General features: G+C 26.0%; 1 protein-coding gene across 5 annotated transcripts; it reads left to right on the plus strand.

Moving 5' to 3' along the window:
* The first annotated feature begins 2,746 nt into the window (after positions 1-2,746).
* Positions 2,747-21,328, plus strand: LOC132910647 (NK-tumor recognition protein-like). Of its 5 annotated transcripts, XM_060966459.1 has the most exons (15): positions 2,747-3,043; positions 3,273-3,389; positions 4,181-4,296; positions 4,364-4,487; positions 4,562-4,745; positions 4,951-5,235; positions 5,351-5,571; positions 6,327-6,455; positions 6,825-6,927; positions 7,012-7,936; positions 9,810-10,250; positions 10,339-10,476; positions 15,773-15,961; positions 16,036-16,181; positions 19,764-21,328. In XM_060966459.1, exons 2-15 carry the CDS (start codon positions 3,321-3,323, stop codon positions 19,877-19,879), a joined length of 3,186 nt encoding a protein of 1,061 aa, XP_060822442.1. In that variant the 5' UTR covers positions 2,747-3,043; positions 3,273-3,320; the 3' UTR covers positions 19,880-21,328. The 5 variants fall into 5 exon arrangements, with proteins under 5 accessions (XP_060822442.1, XP_060822440.1, XP_060822443.1 ...); XM_060966457.1 differs by having other exon boundaries at positions 6,825-7,936; XM_060966460.1 differs by lacking the exon at positions 6,327-6,455 and having other exon boundaries at positions 6,825-7,936.
* The last annotated feature ends 1,128 nt before the right edge of the window (positions 21,329-22,456 follow it).

A 22,456-nucleotide genomic window follows, 5' to 3' on the forward strand; every position in this document is an offset into this window, starting at 1 on the left:
GTGGCACGCGCTACTATTTACAAAAAAACTAAGAATCTGTCCTGTTTGATTACACGCTAGCATACACAAGAACCTATTTAATTGTGCGGTTCTACAGAAAAGTTCATATCTATTTTTTTATCCGAGGCCATCCCCAATAAATGCGGCGTCTTGAATAAATCAGGATAAATTTATATAAATAATAAATTATATACCCTTGAAATTTAATTACAATATCGTGTTTTGTGTTATTTCAATTAGCAAAAATATCACGAACATGTTGATCAAAGTATTGTAAAAAAGAATCAATAACATAAAGGTTTTATTGTTGCATTATTGCCTCATCGATATCTGATCTCGGATCATGTAATATTGCTCGCTACTATCTGTGTAATCAATAGTAGTTGTTCAATAAAGAAAAGCTATATAATGTTTTATTATAAATCATAAAATATCATCAAAATGCTAAAATGATTCGACCGTGAGTATATTTTAATTGAAAGAATGCAAAACTTCGTCTCTAGGCACAATCTTGTCTCAGCTATCATTGCGTTGTTTTGACAATACAGGAAACATTCGATAATTGCACAAAACTCGGGACCCAAATATTACAATAATTGAGATGTAGAAACGATTTCTACTTCTCAAAACTGAGATCTTAGATGTGTCGAACAAAGGACAGTGCGAATGAAAGAGAAGGAGCGACTGAGAATGGAAACGATCGACAAATATTAAAAAGCCCGCGATAAGGTGAAACATTTAACTCAAAAATCGAACTTTCTTATTTTCGATTTGTAATGGATAAAACATTTAAAAACATGTTTGTTACATTTTTCTGATTAAAGTGACAAATACAATACAGTTTGGAGCATATTTGTTTATTCATTTTAATCGGAAAGATCTCACAAATACGTTAGTAAAAGTTTAATTTTAGGAAAATCAAAAAAAGGTTTCATTTTTAAATTATTCAGATACATTATCTCGGCGATATCTAACATTGGATAACGTCATAATACTCGACCGCGGCAGTTCCTCGAGCTTCTCGATGCGTCCGGGGAACTTCTCTGTAGTGGGAATGACAAGGGTGCAACGAAAACTCGTTTTCAGTTGTTAAATAGCCTTTTCGCAAAAGCTAATAAAGATCTGGAGATGAAAATTTATACACTTTTACAGAATGACACAAACTATATTTTCATAAAGTTTTAACTTTGCATTCTCGATTTTACATGAATAATTGAGAATCGAAAACAGTGCAAGTTTGGACAATATTTTAACTAAGGCGTGTTGACTAAAGTGAATTTTCACGATTCGGTAATTTTGGTATTTTGAGAAGCATTGTAGGAGATAAGAAATGTGATATTTGTTTACAGCGTTTACAATAACCTAATAGCCACTAGATAAACTGATATGCAAGATGATTAAATTTGCCTCAACAAATGCTATCGTACTTACTAGAAAAAAAAAATATGTAGATCCATACGACGATGAAAAAATATTCGTGCCAGTATAATTGACATGCCGAGTACCAAGAGTTAATGTTAAATTTAAATATTGTATGGAAAATATATATAAATTATTGCATCATTCTGCTGATCAATTATTGTTCGAAAGGGAATACTTCCTTTTCTTCTCTAAAAAAAATATAGTGAACAATTGATTTCTGTTTCTTAGGTAACTTTCAGTAAATATAATTATTGCACGATTTTGTTATTCTCGTACTCATATTTCGGAAAGGAAAGTAAATATGAACTTTTCTGTAGAACTGTACAATTAAATAGATTCCTGTAGTATCTAGGGACTCGATAGGTTCTTGTTTATTCTAGCCTGCAACCAAACAGGACAGTGTGCTACTACCTTCATGCCGTATGGTGTAGCACTAGTCTGGTAACAACTAGCAGTTATCCTACTCATCTCTTGTTGCATACTATTACTACCTTCATACTAGCATTTATTTCCTGTCAATTTAAATTACCTTGTTAAGTAAATTTTTATAGAAAGAAATATATTTTCCAATTTCATTCATGTCCACATTTATGTAATAAAAAAAATTTATTTGCGTGTAATATTATAAAAAATTAGTATTCTTATTATCATGTTTTATTCTTCAGCATTATTCACTTTTTATATTCTATACATCCTATATTTCAGTATTTATTTTCGCATGAAATAGAAATAATACTATGGGATCTGAGAGGAAATTTCCTCTCTGATGGTATACTTGCATAGTTACTTACACATATATACAGATACAACAGATACGTACATATATATTTACGCTGCCTTATGCCATGTGCAGTATCTATGCATTAATACGTCAAGGCATATAATAATTAAACCGGGAAAAACATACACATATTTATATACTGTATTATATACTGTAATATAACAATTTTTTTTATGCAAGTACAAAATTTTAAATGTGTAAAATTTGTAATACCTTATAGCATACGATATCAAATGAAAAAATTATATTCATACATGAAAATTTCATACGTACACAGTTATCTATCTACTGATTGGTAGACAATATATAGTCAACACGTCATTCATCTTGTGTATATTATATAAAAATAATATATACAAGTATAAAAATTATATATATGAAACAGTTTTATAGTTGATATTATATTTTATATTAAATTAAATTATATCAATAACGATCGGCCAAAATGATTGATTAATAGTTTTATTTAGTAATACTTCTGTAACTGGGAGGCGTGGCACTTTATATACTTCCTTATAGTTTATGTTCGCGTTTGGTACTTGGTACACGTGCGCTTATGATGTGTGTGCCATGTCATGTATACGTACTTACGCGCGTGAAAAAGCGTGATTCGAACCTAACAAAGAAACTCATAACATAATTAAAACGGGATGATTGTGTAGCATCAGAAACATTACAAATTAAATTTTTATCAAGACGTAATATTATATTCGACAAACAAATTATAGTTTTATAGAATATTTCTAACATACGTATTTAAATTTTTCGCTAAGGATTCTATATTATTTCATTTGACAGTTTGATGTCTGTCGATAGTTAATATTTTTACATTTCTAAAAGGTAATTAACTGTAAATTCCATATTATCCCCCTTTGAATTTAATTTTTAATGACTTTCAATACTTAGTTTATAATAAATAGTTATACATTATTTCATACATTGATTGTAATACATGTACAGCAAAATTAGAATCACTTTGTTCGAATATAACCTCAAATAAACGCGTGGTTGTTTAGATACAAGACATGAAATATTCTACTTATTGTATTTTTTAATGCTTTAATTACAGACTGCTGTTGTACAATAATTTTTTAGTTTATCATTGAAAATTGTTGTCATGGAGACTGGATTTTTAAATTTTCACGATGAAGAACAATTTTCAGACTTTTCATTATCTTTAGAACAGGTAAGGAATGTCTTAAATTTTTGTTAAATAATAAATATTAGCATAATTTTCTACTTGAGTTTTAACAATGTAAATTTATATAAAGATTTTATGTTATAATAAATATCTATAGAATATTAATCAGGTATAAATTATGCATTTTATTTTATATTATTAGTAATTTAACGTCATATATATTTTATTTAAATTAGTGTGTTATTATTGCATGATATTCATAAATAATTAAATAAGTTTTGGAAAATAGATGTATAAATATATACAGATATGCGTGTCATTAATTTTGGACAGAATTTATATATGATGTTTTCTTATTTTATAGTCCGTTTAAAGAGTCAGATTGTTATATGAAATTTTATATTGTGAATAATACTATAGATAATTGTTTTTAGATATAATTGTATATATAGTATAATTGTTATAATCTTAGTTGATTATTATTAGACATATTTAGAAGATCTACGTTTATTTATTATTTTGCTGCTATTTTATTATACTTTTATACTTTATATATTAGAAGCAAATAATATAATGTAATAAATACAAAGAAGAAAAACAAAGCAACATATTAAAATAATTACATAATGAAAATTTATTCTTAGTGATTTTAAAGGACTTACCAATTTTGAATGTGTGTAAACATTTTTCTTTAAGCTATACAATTATTAAATTAATACTAAATTATTATATATACTATAAATTTAAAGTTTAGTATTACTAAAACAATTTAGGTATAAATATTTCTTTTAAAATTTGAAACATATATAAAATATATATATATCATGTTTCAACAGAATTTAATGGAAAAACCCCAAGACCTATTGATACATATGGTTGAAAATGATTTTGATTATATGGAAACTCATCTTGATATTACAAATTCTGCTAATGTATGGAAAAAAGAACATGAGTGAGTATAGTATTTTTATAAAAATCATAAAATTTAAATTTAATTATTTTATATTATGTTATTTCAGACATAATGAAAGTGTGGATGAAATGTCAGATTCAGAAATTTCTACATTTTCTAAAATTGATAGTATTAAAGAAGATTTTGCAAAAGTTCTTACAGATTGGCAAGAACACATTGGTTACTTACAGGTTTTGCTAATTCTTTGGTTCGTTAAATTTACTTTTTTTAATGAATGAATTTTTTATTTATGATTCTTTTTTAGGCTTCAGACATGGATGAATACATGGATATTATAGGATTAAGCATGAATGGTACAGATAAAAAAAATTTTTGCACTGCAGAAAACATAATTCAGGATGAACAAGCAATACATAGCTTAGAATCTAATTTGCTTATAATGAAACAAGAGGAGTTAGGGAATGAATCTTGTCTCTCATCTTCTCAGGGTAATTACAGTAAATCAGATTTAAAAAGCACTAATAAAGGCATAGATTTATATCATTTGACATATACTGAATTGGCAATCAATACCACCTAATGACAAAATCCGCAATCACTTAGTTGCCAACTCAATAATATGTTTTTGTTATATAATTAGTAACTACTTTTATTGTAATATAGAGTTATTATATTTCATACTATATTTTATAGAGTACATGACAGAAGGTAATTTATATTATAAAATTGATGACTTTATGGAAAGTGATAATAACAAAATAGAAATAGAAACAAAATCATCATTAATAGAACCCAAACATTCAAAAAGTCAAAACAAGTCAAAAAAGAAAATACATAAATATGATAGTATAGGAAAAGATATTAGTGCAAATTTGTTTTTAAAGCAAAAAAAGAAAAGGGAAAGAAAATGCTCACAGCACAATGAAGATATACAAAATGGTGGACAAGATAATAATAAAACTACAAATCAATTACCAGGTATATTTGAACAAATATATATATATGTAATTATTGTAGATAAATATATATATATATAGATATATAGATATATCTACAATAGTTATTCATAAATCATTTTTTCGTTATTATTAAGTTCTGGAAGCTGGAGATGTTAAGAGTTTACTTGAACAATTTGAAGCTTCCGAAAGCACTTTGGTATCAACTTATTCATCTGCTGGAACGAATGCAGAATATGAGACAGATTCATTTATGAAATCTAATGAAATACAGCAATGTATAAAACAGCCTCAAATTTCAAACTTACATAAAGATATTAGAGATGCTTTACCCAAAGAAGTCATCGAAAAGATAAAGGTAATTGTATGATTTATTAATAAGCTCTTCGGCAAAATTAAAGAATTATGAAAGCGCAATCGAGAAACTGTCATTTCCTTACTGATATAACTTAACTTTTAAAGCAAAGTTGTACAGTAATCTATTTATAGTCATTTTGAAAGGTAAATCATTTTATCTTCTCAAGTTAATTTTCGAGGATAAGATTTTTACAAAAAAAAGGCTGGGAGGTCAATATAGCTCTTTTCTTTTTTAAAGATTTTGCAAACTAGAATGTGGTTTAATATTTTTTCCCATGATTCAAATTAGTATAAATTTGAACATTAAATTATCTGTTTTACAAAGTTCTTTTAGAAATCCAGATACATTGCTTTTTTTGTTTATTTGTACAACTACACATCAACTTTTAAGTGATTTTTGTAGAAGGTACGCTTAAAGTTTCAAGTCCATGGATGATTTTAATTGAGAACAAAATTTTGTATATTAATAATTATTAAATTTTAATAAAGAGAAACTCATCTAATCTTCCAGCTTCTCTTCTTATTGTAAAATCTTCCAAAAAATCAATCTGAGAAGGTGAAAAGAAACCACTTTTCGAAATAATTGCAGGCAGATTATTGTATGATTTTTTTGTACTAAATAATGCCAATTAATAATTTTTTGCTTAAATTTTGTGATATTTGCTTTTGCCACTAAAATGTATATATAACAAGAAAATCAGTATTTGGAATAAAAATAAACATAAAAATTGACTGTATTATATTATGTTATATTAGACATCTGCACGTAAAAAGATGATTTCAGTAATACCTGCAATGTCTAGTAATCAAAATAATGGTCACAGTAATGGAACACGTATGCAAGATGCTGCTGCATCACTTTTTCGAAACAAGCTATTGAAAATAGTTAAGTATAAATAATTTATAACAATATATTCATCTTTATATATTTCTAATGCATCAAAATAAATTTAGATCATTAATTTGTTTAAAATAATAAACAATTAATCTTTTTTGAAGTGTTAGAATATATAAATTAGATATTAGAAGAATTCTTAGAATTGGATCTCACATTATGAAATATTACATTTGTATTTCACCTCCGCAGTCGCAAACAATTTTTTTACGTGTTATTATTATTATGACAATAATTTTCTTTGTTGATTACGCTTGTTATTATTATTATTATCAATATTATTTACATTATTACTATTGTTGGATAATCATAGTGTTTGAATAAGTGTAACTAATGTAATAATTATCGTATTATATTAGGTGACAAATAATACTAAGAGTAAAACCATCGATGGTGGATTAGTTCAATTGGATCATGATTATTGTAGTATGAATTCCTGTATTAAAGGTTTAGATAATAACAGTGAACATGAGAAACAGTCTAGTGACAGCGAAAAAGTGATTACTATTAAGAATGACAATCAAGATGTATCTCATTATTACACAGCATATGAAAAAGAATCATTTTCATCAGATTTGAATAAAAGTTTCATGAAAAATACAGAATATTCAACTGACAGCAATTCAAAGAAGGATAGTGGTTTGGAATCAGGTGAAGTAAGTGATAATAATGAAGAGCAGTCAGGAGTTACAACAGTTCGTGATATTCAAGATAATAAACCTATAAAACAACTGCAAAATGAAACAAAGATTTGTAGAAAAGAAACATTAGCAAGCAAGGGAAATTGTCAACAAATTAATATTTCAAGCAATACTACCAGTTGTGTTATTTCTCAAAATGAAAGTGCATCTACAAGTAATGCAATACCTCAGATGAAAATACATTCAGCTCTAGCAGCAAATATTTTGCAGATACGACAAGGTGTCTTAAGTAAAACAAAATCTATAAAAGCAGGAAGTCAAAGAACGAAACAAATGGTTTCTGTATTAAAAAAACCACTAAATGTACAAGTACCCATTGTAAAGACTATTTCCAATGAAAATATAGTAACTACTACTAATAGTTTACATGATAAAGTACAGAATATAATCGTCCAAGATAGCGAAAAGACATTTACAAAGGAGGAAGAAAAAAAACCTCCCCGTAAAAAATTAAATCTAGCAGAATATAGAAGTAGAAGAGAACAGAATCGCAGTGATAATAGTAGAACAAATTCACCATTGCAACCTATGACATTAGTATATATCCATCATGCTTCCACTACAACGGAACCTATTAAGGATGACCCTAAAAATTTAATTTGGTCAGAAAGAGAAATTGTCTCAGTTTTAAAACCAAAATTAGATGTAGAAGAGAAAACGGTTCGTCCAAAACCACTCACTTATGACATAGGAATTCAAACTTATGAAACAGTGTTTGAATTTCCTCCAAAATCTTTAATAGATGTTGATGAGAGACACAAGCAACGAAGGTAAAAGTACAAAAATATAGATTATTAATAGCTGTTATCTGAAATAACTCTATTAATTTTATCAAAAAATGTTTTATAAGTTCTATTATATATATTCGTCGTAATTTTCGTTTCAAACTTTTGAGATATTTTTTTGAGATATTAGAGAAAGCTTTTTTTTTTTATATAGTACCATATATTTTTGTCAATATTACCTTTAGCTAAAATATAGATGGCCTCAAAGACCTATAATAAAATGATTTTGAATACATTGAATATGATGTACTTTATATAAAACATTTTTGTGTTGTCAAATTTATAAATTAATTTCAGATGTAAGTTCTTATTAGCTGATTATGTTATATAATGCATATAATGTGTTATAATATGTTATAATATATGTTATAATGTAACATATAATATAATATTTTATGCAGTGTATCTCAGTATAAATAGATATCTACCTAATACATATCTTCTTTGTCTCAAATGATATGATTTGTTTTTAATCTTTGAATAATTTTGAACAAGAGCAGAAAGAAATATTCTTTATAGTCATTTTATTATAGTCATCATCATTTTTAATCTTTTCAAGATTATTAGTATCTTTTATATGAAAACACATATCTTTTTCTAATGTATCTTATAGTTGATATTATAATATTTTCAAATATATCTGACTTATAAACTTGAGATGACTTTAAATCAGTGTGTAAATTGTGAATTTACTATTTATCTGATAAACAATCAAAGTGATATGTGTCTATGGGTACCTTTCGAGTTCCTTAAAACGAATGATCACAGATCGCAATGCTTAAATCTTTCTATCAAATTATCTGTGTGCATGATCATTAAATGTCTAATGAATAGCTATTCAAATATTCTATGACAAATTTCCAAATCATTACATTGGATATAAAGATTCAGTATATTACCGCTTTTGATATCATTGGACGTTTTTCTTTGGAGAAAAATAAGAAAAGATATTTATTAACAATAAATTATTAATTCAGAAGATATATGAAATTGTTTAATTAGAGTTCATGCTGCTGTCAGCAGCAAAAAAGATAATTGAAGAGCATCACAATCAATAATTTCTTGTTGCAGAAAGTATATATAAGTTGTTACTTCACTTTGTATCTTTGTAATCACAACTTTGAAATTCAATCACATTTTTATTGTTCAAGATTATAATTTACAGCTGAAATTTGTTGCTTTAAAAATTTTTCATATCGTTATAAAGCAGATATTTAGGTGTTCTTTACTGTGTATATTCTCCTGTATATTTCTTGAAAGGATTCAGAACTTCCATTATGAGAAAATGGTCTTGTAATTAAATATAACTAAACAACCAAATATTATTATAGATAGATGAAATTTTATCGTTTTCTTTATTATAATCATTTGTCTTACTATATTTATTTTGTATAAAGTCCTCTTTTTTTAGTTAAAATAATCTTAAAAAACATACGTGTTTCATTTTCATTTTTATTAAAACTTCAAACTATTTTTGATAATAATATCTTTAATTTTTATCTAGTTATCCAGAAATATGTATTGTATTCAACTTAATCTTTTACTGTTTAAAAGCATACTTATATTCAATGTAATATTTTCTATTATAGTATTGTAAAATGGAAGATGTTAATTCATACCAATGTAATTATATTTATCTATGTATTATTCAATTCTTTGGGTTGAAACATAAGTATAATAGAATATGAATAAATAGGTATCTAGGTTTGGTTGAAATGAAGAATGGAAATATTCAAAAAGTGTTTATCTTTAGTTTTGAGTTCTTCTAAGATGTTTTGTAATTTAAGAAGAAATATAATTTAAATTAGGTAAATATTTGCTAATAATGTATATTACCATAAAATTTCATAATTTTCAGGGATAATAATGTACGGGATAAAAATCAACGATCTAATAAAAAGCACGGAATTGGTTCCAACTCAAATCGATCTAAGTCAAGAAGTAAAAGTAAAAGCAAGAGTAGAAGCAGAAGCAGAAGTAGTAGCAATCGAAGTAGTAGCAATCGAAGTAGATCTCATAAACGAAGTAATACACGTCATCGAAGAATAAGTCATCGGCGTAGCTCCGTGAGCTCAAGCAGTAGTTGGTCATCGCGTTCACATTCACGTTCGCGTTCATGTTCGAGTTCACGTTCGCGTTCACGTCCGCGTTCACGCTCACGTTCGCGTTCACATTTCCGTTGTCGCTCACGTTCAGATACGAGATCTTCTTTCAGTTCAGAATCAAGATATTCACGATCACGTTCTAGATCGACTAGATCAAGATCCCAATCATCCTCTCGATATTCTAGTTGTTCCAGGTATGTACTTATGAAATAGATTTTTTAATAAAAATTTAATGAAAGCGATCAATTCTTCAATTTAACAAAGTTGTAAAATTGTTTACAGATCTTCATCTCGTTCGAATTTCGGAAGAATTAAATGGTCAAAAAGGAGAAGAAGACGAGACAGGAGACACTATATAAGTTACGATAGGCATAGACAACATTCTGCAGGAAGTTATCATAGCTACAGAGATTGGAGAAGGTAAGTAATTTGTATTTATAACGTTTTCAAAACATACAAACTTTGAAATTTATAACTACTATTATTATTATTATAAGTATAGTAGTTATTAAAAAGATTGCTAAATTTTTATTTATAAAAAGGAAGCGGAATTGGAATTCTGCAACTATTAGGTGGCTGATCGAGATGAAATTTGGTAGGTATCATGGAGACAGATAGTGGATCTGAAATCTGAAAACTAAGTATTGGCAATACATGCGATCAAAAAATATAGATTCATATACATATGTATAGCGTGAAATCTATGTCAGTCTAGTGGCAGCAGCGTTGTCATTTTTTCTTTTTCTTTCCTTTTTCTATTTTTTTTTTTTTTTCCACCAGTACATTTAGTGCGAACTAACACCAATACTTTTTGAAAGATTCATATTTTAAAAGTTGTTTTTTTCGCTTATTATGTGTCTCTAGTCTTTGACATATACTCACATGTATCTATCAGCTATATACTTCACACGTGCAATAACAACAAACAGAATTTTTTAATAGATAAATTGCCAAAGATGAGATTTTATATTTCAGATCCACTATCTCTCTCCATGATATGTAGCAAATTTCATTTCAAACGACTACCTAATAATTTGAAAATAATGACAGACAGAATATTATAATAAAATTCCACATAAAAAAATGAAATTAACAGCTTTACTAACTGGATAGCAAGATCTGTATCTTTTGACACCAGAACAATGGCTTAAGCATGTTTCCACATGAAATACTTGCATATTTGAACAAAATTTAGACATCCAGTATGAATGCGATTAATTTAGTATAGAATGCACTCATACAAACTGAAGCAAGTTACTTGAATCACCTTGATAAGTAATAATTCTAGTATAAAGTAGTACAAATGAATATTATATGGAAGAAAATCACATAGTATTATTTATATATATTTCACTTCCAAAATCATCTCTAATATCTTAATTATAAGCAAACTGTTTTCACAACAAAAGATTCACAAACAATATTTAATGTGTTATCTTTAAATATCAATAAACTTTCCAATCCTTTTTTCAGAAGTATCTAGAATCTTGTCAAAAATATTATATAAACATTAATGTTCAAATTCAACTCAAATTCTATGGTGTATGTTATCAATAATAGATTAAATTTGATAAATGATGTTCTTTATGTGACCTTATAGAAAGGAATTTAAATGAACAAATCTGGAGATTTAAATAGGTAGTTAATCGATAGATTCTTGACCATATTTTAGGAATAAAACTCTCTAATACATGCTCGCTGCAAATTGATTTCATTGCTTTATTGGATAGAATTTTTTTGGAAGTCTTTAATGTCGTTTAAAATCATTTTGATATGTTACCGTATTAGTTGTAATATTTTTAATTTTTGTTATAAAAGAAATTTAACTTCTATTTTTAAAATTGAAAATGAAATCTTTAATAGTGGCGCCCGGGTTCTAAAAAATCATAGATGTCCTAGTTCGGTTCTGATCGAAAAATATTAGTCAGAATCGGATGGGATCCCGAAAGTATCCCACTACATGTATATACCTACATGTATATAATATGTATTCAGTCACAAATAAACGAGTCGGGTCCTGAAAGTATATTTCATACAACATACAGACATATGTTTATATTAAAAGATGAACAAGTAGTAGCAAATATAGATATTTTATTTTAAGTTATAATACTGAAAACAATTTCTCTACATCTACGCCGCTCTAGTCCACGAACCGGGACCGGTCCGTCAGAAATTCTCTGTCGCTCCACGCGAAAGTTAGTACTGTTTATACGCCTGAGATAATACTATTATAAAGTTATGATATAAAAGTTATTATATATATATAAATACAGTTTTTATTTCTGCTTGGGGTCTCTGAAATAATTTTTCTATTTTCACCGACTCACAAGTGCAAAAAAGCTAAAAATCACTGCTCGATATTGTCTAGCAGAAATTTTAATCTAATAGACGTAACGATATTTTCTGCGTTAGAAATATAAATTAATTATCCTTATTGACATAATTATTATAATATTATATAAAAGAGCAATTGTTTTAAACTTTTTAAATCCTAAGTTTTGAATAATCTAATGCAGGAAATATTGTTACGCTTAGTATAGATTAAAATTTTTATCAGTCAACGTAGAGGAATTATGTTTGTTACATTATAATTTAAAATAAAGTACGATATATAAGTATACTATAGTAAGTATGTATATTTAATATCTGTTACTATTTCTTCGTCTTTCGATATAAATATATATACCTTTATGTTGTATGATATATACAAACGGTAAATTATTCATTGGGTTGTGTCTTTGAAAAACACTAAAAAATGTTTACTAGATAAAACCAGCAAATATAAACATTATTGGAACACTGTATATATATAGAATGTTTCATATAATTTATCACTTGAAAAACCTTGATTATAATTAAAATTTCATAAAAATACTTCCTATAAAAATTATATAGTTCTGTGAAAGCTAATGTAATTACCATAGAGAAATTAATTTTTAAAAATGAAATTCTATTTGCGTATAAGCGATAAAAGAATGAAATTTTTGAAATATGTAGGAGATTAATCAAAATATTACTTCGCATGGAAAATTAGAAAAAAAATTTTGTTTGTACAACATTTGATAACCTCGTAGGGCGAAATTATCTTTGAAGAGGTTATCATATATACAGACATATAAAATGCAGCATTACACTAAAAAATCAAAATTGATTTTATTTTATTGCCTTTTTGTTATAGAATAAAAATATCCTTATTATACTTTGGTCCCTACAATAGTATGTAATTTTTGTAAGAAACATTTTCATACAACTTTAATTGTGACCAAGATTTCTTAGGTGATAAAATTATATGAAATAATATATTTTTAAAAATGAAGATCGTCTCGAAATTGAACAAATTTTATTTGAAACATTTTTCTTTTTTTTTAATGATGAACAATTTGTAAGATAATCGTAAGAAAGGATTACAACTTTGGTTTGTATTTATACAGAAGTATGCAAATAGGAACGTCTAAATATTTCTCTTTTTATATACACGTATGAAAAGACAAAAGTTAAAATCAAACTGTTGAAAGGAACAAACAAAATGATAAAAGGAAATGTTTTACCAAGATCATACTATTCGTGAAATTTCGAAATTATAATGACAATCTAATTGTATTTTTTTTAAGTGAAATAATTTTTGCTTTTTCTGGTAGAACTAAAAAATTATGATAACATATGTATCGTTTTGATTAAAACATTTTAATCTAAAGCTAACTAATACATATTCTTCCATATTAGTTCATATATTTATGTAGTTCAGTTCTTTATATAAAATATAAGTATCAATAATATAAAAATATAGAAAAAATAGGGATGATTTTATATTTTTTAAATAACTTTATTGTAACATGTTAAGTTATTAAACATATTTCAATTATTGTCCCCTTTTTATATTTTTTTTTTTTTTTTTTTTTTTTTTTTTTTTCCGGGACTACTGACTAATTTTAATAGCAAAATTCTGTTACTGTTACTATTATTTAAAGCCTTTTCTAGTCTTATTTTCACGGTTTTACGTAAGATAATATGTTACAACACTAGCAAAAAATATGCTCTGCATTGTATATTTTCACAAATGAAAGTATCTAATAAGATATTTTATGAACACAAATGTACTATGATTTTGCCTCACTAAAGATGAATATCTACAAAAGCAACATTCTATATGTATATTTTCATATGATGTGATGTGTAATGTACTTACATAATGTTAAAAACTTATTTGTCATCGTTTTGAAGGTTATTCTACATCTTCAGATTGATGGAAGTCTCTTTTAAAAAATTACTACAACATTGACTTTGGCCTTGGAATTTAAGATGAATTTTTTTCTAATGCGTCATATTCTGTTCACTATGAGAATCAAAAGTTTCAGAGGACCGTGAGTTATAACTCAACCGTTCTCTTAGAAAAAGCTATTAAAATTTCATTAATTCTATAAAAGATACTCAGCAATTGTGGTACAGTCGGCGGTAGAATGATTTTACGTTAAAAAGGAAGTCGAAAATATAGAATAAAATTTTTTTTTATAATGCTTTGTTTTCGAGAAAATCGGGCTTGAAAATTTATCAAATATATTTAAATTTGGCTAATTACAAACTAGATGTGAGTGAACAATCAGCAGGTGGTTATTCTACGTGCGAGAAGTGTAAAATGAAAATTTTCCGTATCAAGCTTTGTTTATAGTTTAAACATGTTTAGTTAAGAACTGGTCTATTATACGCACATAATAAGTTTTCAAATTTACTTTTCTCGAAAACTCAACATTTATTTTGCATTTCTTACTTATTTTTATATGAAGGATAATCTTTTGTCAATGATTTACTTTCTTCAATCCGGAATTAGACAAGCTCAATTACAATTAGCTATACTTGATAAGTTCTCAAACTTGATTTTGTAGAAAGTGAATCGTCATATGAAAAAATTTTTTTCTATAATTTTGTCTTGTTTTTTCATATAAAATCGCAATTATTGCCTATTGTACCACAGTTATTGGGACAACTAAAACTCATTTTCTTTATAGTAATATACTAGCTGTCCGTCCACGGCTTTAGCCAAACGATATTTGTTTTTATGGTAAATTTATATTTATTACTCTCTGAACAATTATGAATTATGAATATCTCGTCTCTTTGACTTGAGTAGATAACTCTAACTTTAGTGTATATAGATCATAACATAGATGAAATTTGTTTTTACACGTTGCAATACAAAAATTTAACCCTGAAATTCAAGATCGAGTTTAGTTTTGCAGTAACATTCTTAATAGATCTCCAGTTATTCGAAAGTATAGGAAAAGTGTAGGCCATGACAAACAATTTTTGAGCATTCCATACAGATTACATATATTAGGATATTTTGATTCATGTACCTTTTTAGAAATGAACAAGAATATTGAGTACGCTATCATTTTATTCCGGACTGTTGGTTTTATTGAACTGTTTATATATCACATTATTGAAAAATACATATGCGAAGTAAATGACTATTTAGAAAGTAAGTATGTTATTTACTGCAATAGTATTAACTAAAGGAAGTATAGAAAAGTTAAGATATATAAATGATCTACGTTTTATCTAAGTATATTTTATTTAAAATTTTTAACTTTAATTCCACAACTGTGTAGATATGTATATCTATACTTTAGAATAAGCTATATTTTTATTATAATTATAATTTTTCAACGTTGACTTATTTGTTTAACGTAGCGTTTTACATTTTTATTTATGTTAGATCACCACCAACTTCATACCGCCGATCTTATGATAATTGGTATGACCGAGAGAAACAGAAACAAGTGGAAGAGAGAAGAGTGATTTACGTTGGGCGCTTGGATGAAGCAATCACTAAAGCTGACTTACGTAGAAGATTTGAAACTTTTGGTCCTGTAGTAGATATTAGTATACATTTCCGCGAACATGGGTAATTTTCTGATATTTTATAATTCTTTGTTATACTCATTGAATATCCTAAATTAAATATCTTTTATATTTTAGTGACAATTACGGTTTTGTAACCTTTGCTTATAAAAATGACGCATATGAAGCTGTAGAACATGGTAATGATGATCCCACTTTACCTAGATATGATTTATGTTTTGGAGGTCGTCGGGCTTTTTGCAAAGTAAAATACGCTGATCTTGGTAAGAATAATTATATTACATTACATACATGTATATACATATGAAATAGCAATTTACTTTAGGAAATTGTAATGAAGATCTGATTTTAACTAAAATTTATTTACAAGTTTACTGAAAAATCTTTAAGTACAAATAATCTTCTGCATAAGTTACTACTTGAAAAAATATTTGATATGTACTGTTTAGATATACATACATATATGTATATATATACATATGCATATATATTGAAATTTATGGCTATTTACCAAAATTGAATTTGTATATGTTTGAATAATTCAGGACTTTATGTAGACAATATCATTTATAGCAAATATTTAGCTATTGTTATAATACCAAGGAACCATTAAGATGTGCGAGTACACTGATCATATTTGTTAATGAGTAATGATTTAAAATGTTACTTATCAATGTTAATACATTGGTTGAAATTAATAATGATAGATTCTAATCCTCTTGCAAATGTTTCTAAAATAGTACTGATATAAATTTTAATTATTCAATATTGTCTGGAACAGTTAATTATTTTCAGTAAATAACTTTTCTTACCTTTGTGTTTGTAATGTGGATGGTAATCCAAATATTGCTTTTAAATTTCATAACCTTTTTAATGTCTAGGTCACCTCAAAATCTTAATTCACACATGACGAAATACATTTACACTATATGGCAAAATTAACAATGATTTTGAGAAACTCAAAGAAAATAAGTTTGATGAAATTAGTTTATCATATTATATTCTGTCCTCAAACATTTAAATTAAATATCAAATATTTTTTATACTATTGATAATATATTTTAAAAAATTAACTTTTCTGAACAGTGTTTAGATAGCTGCACTATTAAAAATTTGGTAATTTTCATATTTCATAAGTCGCTTCTTAAACTCTTAAGATACTAGAAAAAATTTTTTCAATTTCAACTTTTAAAAATCATTATCACCGCGTCAGCATTGGTTTTGGCATTGACTTAAAGACAATACGTATTAAATATTTTTTCAAAATCAATGCTTTTACGCTTTGAAACATTCGCTTATAAATAATTCCACAAATGTATATAATACATAACGTATAAATAAACGTATGATAGCAGATTTAGGTAATGATTTCAAATGCAAAATATCGTCAACGTATTATTCTTAAAATTAAATAAGAAAAATATTATTAATCTTAAGCATTTGGGAAGATCTTTTAAGAAATTAAAAATATATCTAATTACAAAATCTTTCCTTCCGACAAAATAATCAAAATCACTTCCTGGTAATATAGGCAGGAGTTATTAGCGTTACTATTAACTATAAACAACATTTGTACAAATAGTTGGTCGAATTTCTGTTAAGAAAAATTACACAGTCTAAAAGAGTTAATTTATATATGTGTATATGTATACAGGATAATACACGTAAAGCGTGACAATCGAATATTTTCAAAAATATTGGTGGTACAAAAAAATGTAGTTAAGAAAATCTAATGTGTTTTCGGGGCTACAACTTTCCTCATAATTAAAATTTTTGTACATCAAGAGATCAAGGACATTTCAAGACTATCAGCGTTTTTTAAAATGAAACTATATATTTCTTAATATATTAAGTATGGTCTACTTTAAGATGATCAATAACTATAGTCATTCAAGGTCAATCAACGTCACAAGTAAAGAAAAAATCATTATATGACTTTAGAAAAAGTCTTTCCAACTGTATTCATAATATTGCAATGTTTACAATTTACGATGTTTATAATTATTTAAGCAGATGTTCCAAGTATTGTTCTCTCACTTGTATACATTTCATGAGCCCATAATAGAACTTCGTATATCCTAATTTTTTGTGATATAGATTGACCTTGAGTGATTATAGTTCAATTCATTTTGTTATAGACTGCACTTACCTGTATTAAAAATATATATAGTATCGTTTTAAAAAAAGATGATAATCTTGAAATGTCATTAGTCCCTTCGTATACAAAAACTAGAATACTTTAAAATCTTTTTAACATTTTTTTGTATCCCCGACATTTTCGACAATATTCAGCTGTCACGCTTTACTTACCTTACCCTGTCTTATTATTATACAAAGTGAACCACGAAACGTGATCAGCTTAAATTATTCTGTTGTTAGTGGTCCAATCAAACATTTTTTTTGTCAACTCTTTTTCCAGAGTTTTCAAGGTCACTACTTTCAGTTTTTTGTAAATAAACCAATAATCAGAACCGAGGAAAGATTTAATTATTACAATTTTTAATTATTGAAATTTTTGAACGATATAAATCAAACAGCGAAGTTGTATTATACAGAAATATTTAATTATATCAAAATTGCTAGTTTAAATAATGGATTTTACTAATGATCAATTCGAATTTGTTTTATAAATATAACGAACTATGATAATTAGCATAATTTTTATGTTGGTATCTATCTGAACTATGATCATAAAACTTGCCGCCATGGTCAAGGTGAACAATCCTGATTGGGAGTCAGTTCTTGAACTTGTCAACTCATGAATTTTTGTTCATACGTCATTATATAATATTTTTCATATAAAAAAATTTTAAATACAGGTATAATTGCATGACATTTATAATTGAATATGTATTTCAAATTTGTATAATAAGTAACAAATTCATTCTTGTACTGTTATACCATATCTAATTTCAATTATTTAACAATTTTGTTCTATCAATATTTCAAATTGTTCACAGAAATATACAAATTCAAATCCTAAGTTTCAAAGATATATTTATATTTTTGTATGATAATCAAATTTATATCTTAAATGATATCATAAAAAATGTTTATTTCACCAATAGAATCAAAGTCTTTTATAAAAGATATTGTGCCTAATATAAAAAAATAATATTTAAATAATTAAAGAAATAATAAAATTTATTAGTAGAGTAACTATAGTGTTAGCTTCTGCATTTTGAATGACTAAAGTACATTACATCATTATCTATCGTTACTAATATTTAACTATAGATTGATGAATCGATAATATTAATAATATATATATACATATATATATATATATGTTCATCAATTCATATATATGAATATATATATATATATATATATATATATATATATATATGTTATTAATATTATTAATTCATCAATCTATATCAAATTACATATGATTTACTATTGTAATAACTAATTTTTTAAAAATGTATGTCATTTAATAATTGCTAATTGCTGTTACAAAATTTGAATCCTTTCTATCTCAAATGAGGTTTTATGTACTAGTATTTCAAGACTTTATCTTTGCATTTTTTTAAATTGTGTATTATTTTTGTAAAAGTTAGTTATTGTCGCATTACATTATTTTTTACAATTAGATATAAAATAAAGAAATATTCACAGAAAATGAATCGTTACCTCGTTATATTTGAGCAAAAGTCTGTCCTGAAAAGATCTTAAAATTGAGAAATTTTCTTGAATTCATTAAGAAATTAGAATTATCTGATAGTGTTCCGTTTCTTATTATTCAAATGAAATATAAAGATTAAAATAATAATTACAGATAGTATATATATGCTATTGCAAAATCATATTAGAATATTCTAATATGATGTTATTTTTTACAGATGGCATGGCAAGCAGTTCACTTAATAGCGGGCACATGTTACAAAATAGTGAAGATAACACATTTGATCTATTATTAAAAGAAGCGAAAGCGAAATTACGTAAAAGAAAGGTTTGACATATGTACTATTTGTTAGTTATAAATGTAATTTAAAAAATTAGCACAGAGATGTCGTCACTGATGATATTTGAAATAAAATTAAGCGAAGAGATCTATACTGGTATTTTCCATTAACAGAAATATAGTAAAAGTTATATAATTGTTATAGACTATAAATAACTGTTGCAATGTGACATCTATAATAAAAGTAACAGTTAACTGCTGTATTTTTTGAATTAATTGAAGATATCAGTAGCAGACATATGTATAGAATATTTCTTTAATCTATTTTGATATTTTCAATAATAATGAAAGTATTAGATCTTTTCTATATGAAAGTCTGTTTAGTTAAAAATATATAACTCTTATAGATTTATTGTACTCACAGTTTTTATAAATAATTTATTGAAGCTAACACAATATTAATTACAAGATTTCTGATATAGGAGCATTTAAGTTAAACGAAAAAAATTGTAATTTAAATAATTTTAACTTTGAACGTATGAATCATAGTAATCATACATATTAGTTTAAAGCTACTTTTTAAGTAGAAAAGGAAATGTATTTTCCTCGTCTTCGATACAAATATTATGCATTAATCGAGATGAAATGCATTATGGAAACTTAAGAACATCTTTATTATATTTACTAAACTGTTTGTATGTTTGCATAGAAAAATGTAGTAACAAAAAAATAACAATCTGATAATACATTTATCCTATCTTATAATGGCTATAATTTCTTTAAGCAATTAAAGGTACGTTTAATGATTGTATAACATGGAATATATGCATATTTAAATTTGCTGGATAAATATATAATATGGAATACATATGTGCATATTTAAATTTGCTTCGCTTACTTACAATTTGATATATAGATAAATTGAGTTCCATATATCTTCAAATTAAAATTTTTATTCATATATTATCGTACAAATTGTTAACTGTATTATCACTTTTTACCTTTAAATGTTATAAATTCGCAATAAACTTTTATCACATATGTTTTTATTTTTATATGAAGAGTAACATGGAATTAAAAAAATAGTATTATTCTGACATTTATTACATTTTTTTTTCAACATTTATCTGTTTGTTAGTTTTTTTTTATTAATATAATGTAGAATTCCTAGTATGGTGTATTTATATAAACATAATTTAAAGGTAAGAAATGAACACATTTATTATAGATTTTCAAGTAAATATATTTTATTTCAAGTCCAAATTAATGATGCCGAATTGAAAAGAAGCAAATTGAAAATATTTATCCCTAATTTTAGGAACTATAATTTCTTTTACAGTAAAATATCAATTTCTATAAATTGTAGTAAGTTTTATTAAATGTATGTATTGCTCATGCTGACTGGAGATTAACATTTAGTTAGCTTATTTTATCAATATAATTGTTTATCTTACTTAATTATCAATGTAGAATAATATAATAAATGAATCACAATTTAAAATACTTTTATTCGATAGTAAAATGTACAAAGATAAGTACAATCGTTAAACTATATTGTCAATCTTTACTATTAAATTAAATACTGATCATCATTTACGTTTTTTGTTCATAGATCAAAGAATTTTTATTTATTTTTTAATTTTATTATAATCCACTTTTATAGAACACAAAAAAGTATATTTTTACATTATTTTTAATCTATAGTTATCCAGTATTATTTACTGACCAATAAAAACAAATATTTTACGGGTATCCGGCTGGCAATGGTAATAAATATTCATAGACATGGGATTGATTGAATATGCAACTAATTATCAAACAATAAATTTCTCTTCAGATCATTTTTAAGATATTTGGCTTTTACCAAAATAAAATCTACGATTATATTTGTGTGAATATTATGAAAAAATTATAAACATAGTATGTACAATTATACATATAATTCGTAAACGAATATTAGTAAGTAGTTACGAAAGTAGAATATTTAAAGCATTTTGTGAACTACAAAAAATATCAATGAATACTTATAATTTTGAACAAGAAATGACATTGTGGTATTAACAACATAAGATACACGTTTGTGTTTTAAAATCAAAAGGTATGTCATACACACATGTAACAATACATGAAATTGAATAGATTTTGTAAACTTTCAGTATGTGTAAACTAAAAATACGATCCTTTTTTCATGGAAAATAGAACTATTATTTCACTGGATCCGTTCGAATGATAGTCATGAGGTGAATAACTGCGTGATCCGCACTACCTAACCGTTCGCCTTTTGTTCCTTTCTGCGAAATCCTCCTTACTTTATCTTGAGGAGCCACAACGTAGAAGTGAGCACGAGAGTGGAACATGAGACAGGGAGCCGATGTAAAAGTATAACATTCTCTTCGCTAGACTTTCTTGATATTGAAATCGTCCTCATTTTTCTACTTCTCTTTTCTCGGCTCATCTAATATTTATTATAATTCTTATTATAATTCTTGTCTCAGTAATTAGTATCGCAAAAGCGCTAAGTGAATGTTAGGTAGCTACTTCTGGTCATCAGCTTTGTCGGGGGTCCTAGTCTTAATCCAAGACTGCTCGAACTTTGACTATCCTTTCCTGATTAGCAGCGGCCCTAGCCAT

The sequence above is a fragment of the Bombus pascuorum genome, chromosome 9 (assembly GCF_905332965.1).
Source record: "Bombus pascuorum chromosome 9, iyBomPasc1.1, whole genome shotgun sequence".
In the NCBI taxonomy this organism is placed as follows: Eukaryota; Metazoa; Arthropoda; class Insecta; order Hymenoptera; family Apidae; genus Bombus; species Bombus pascuorum.

Bases quoted from the DNA above. Each gene is read 5' to 3' on its own strand.
- LOC132910647 (XM_060966457.1), top strand. From the start codon at position 3,321: ATGGAGACTGGATTTTTAAATTTTCACGATGAAGAACAATTTTCAGAC. The intron at 5,236-5,350 runs GTATATTTGAAC...GTTATTATTAAG, and splicing joins AACTACAAATCAATTACCAG to TTCTGGAAGCTGGAGATGTT. The intron at 6,456-6,824 runs GTTAAGTATAAA...GTATTATATTAG, and splicing joins GAAACAAGCTATTGAAAATA to GTGACAAATAATACTAAGAG.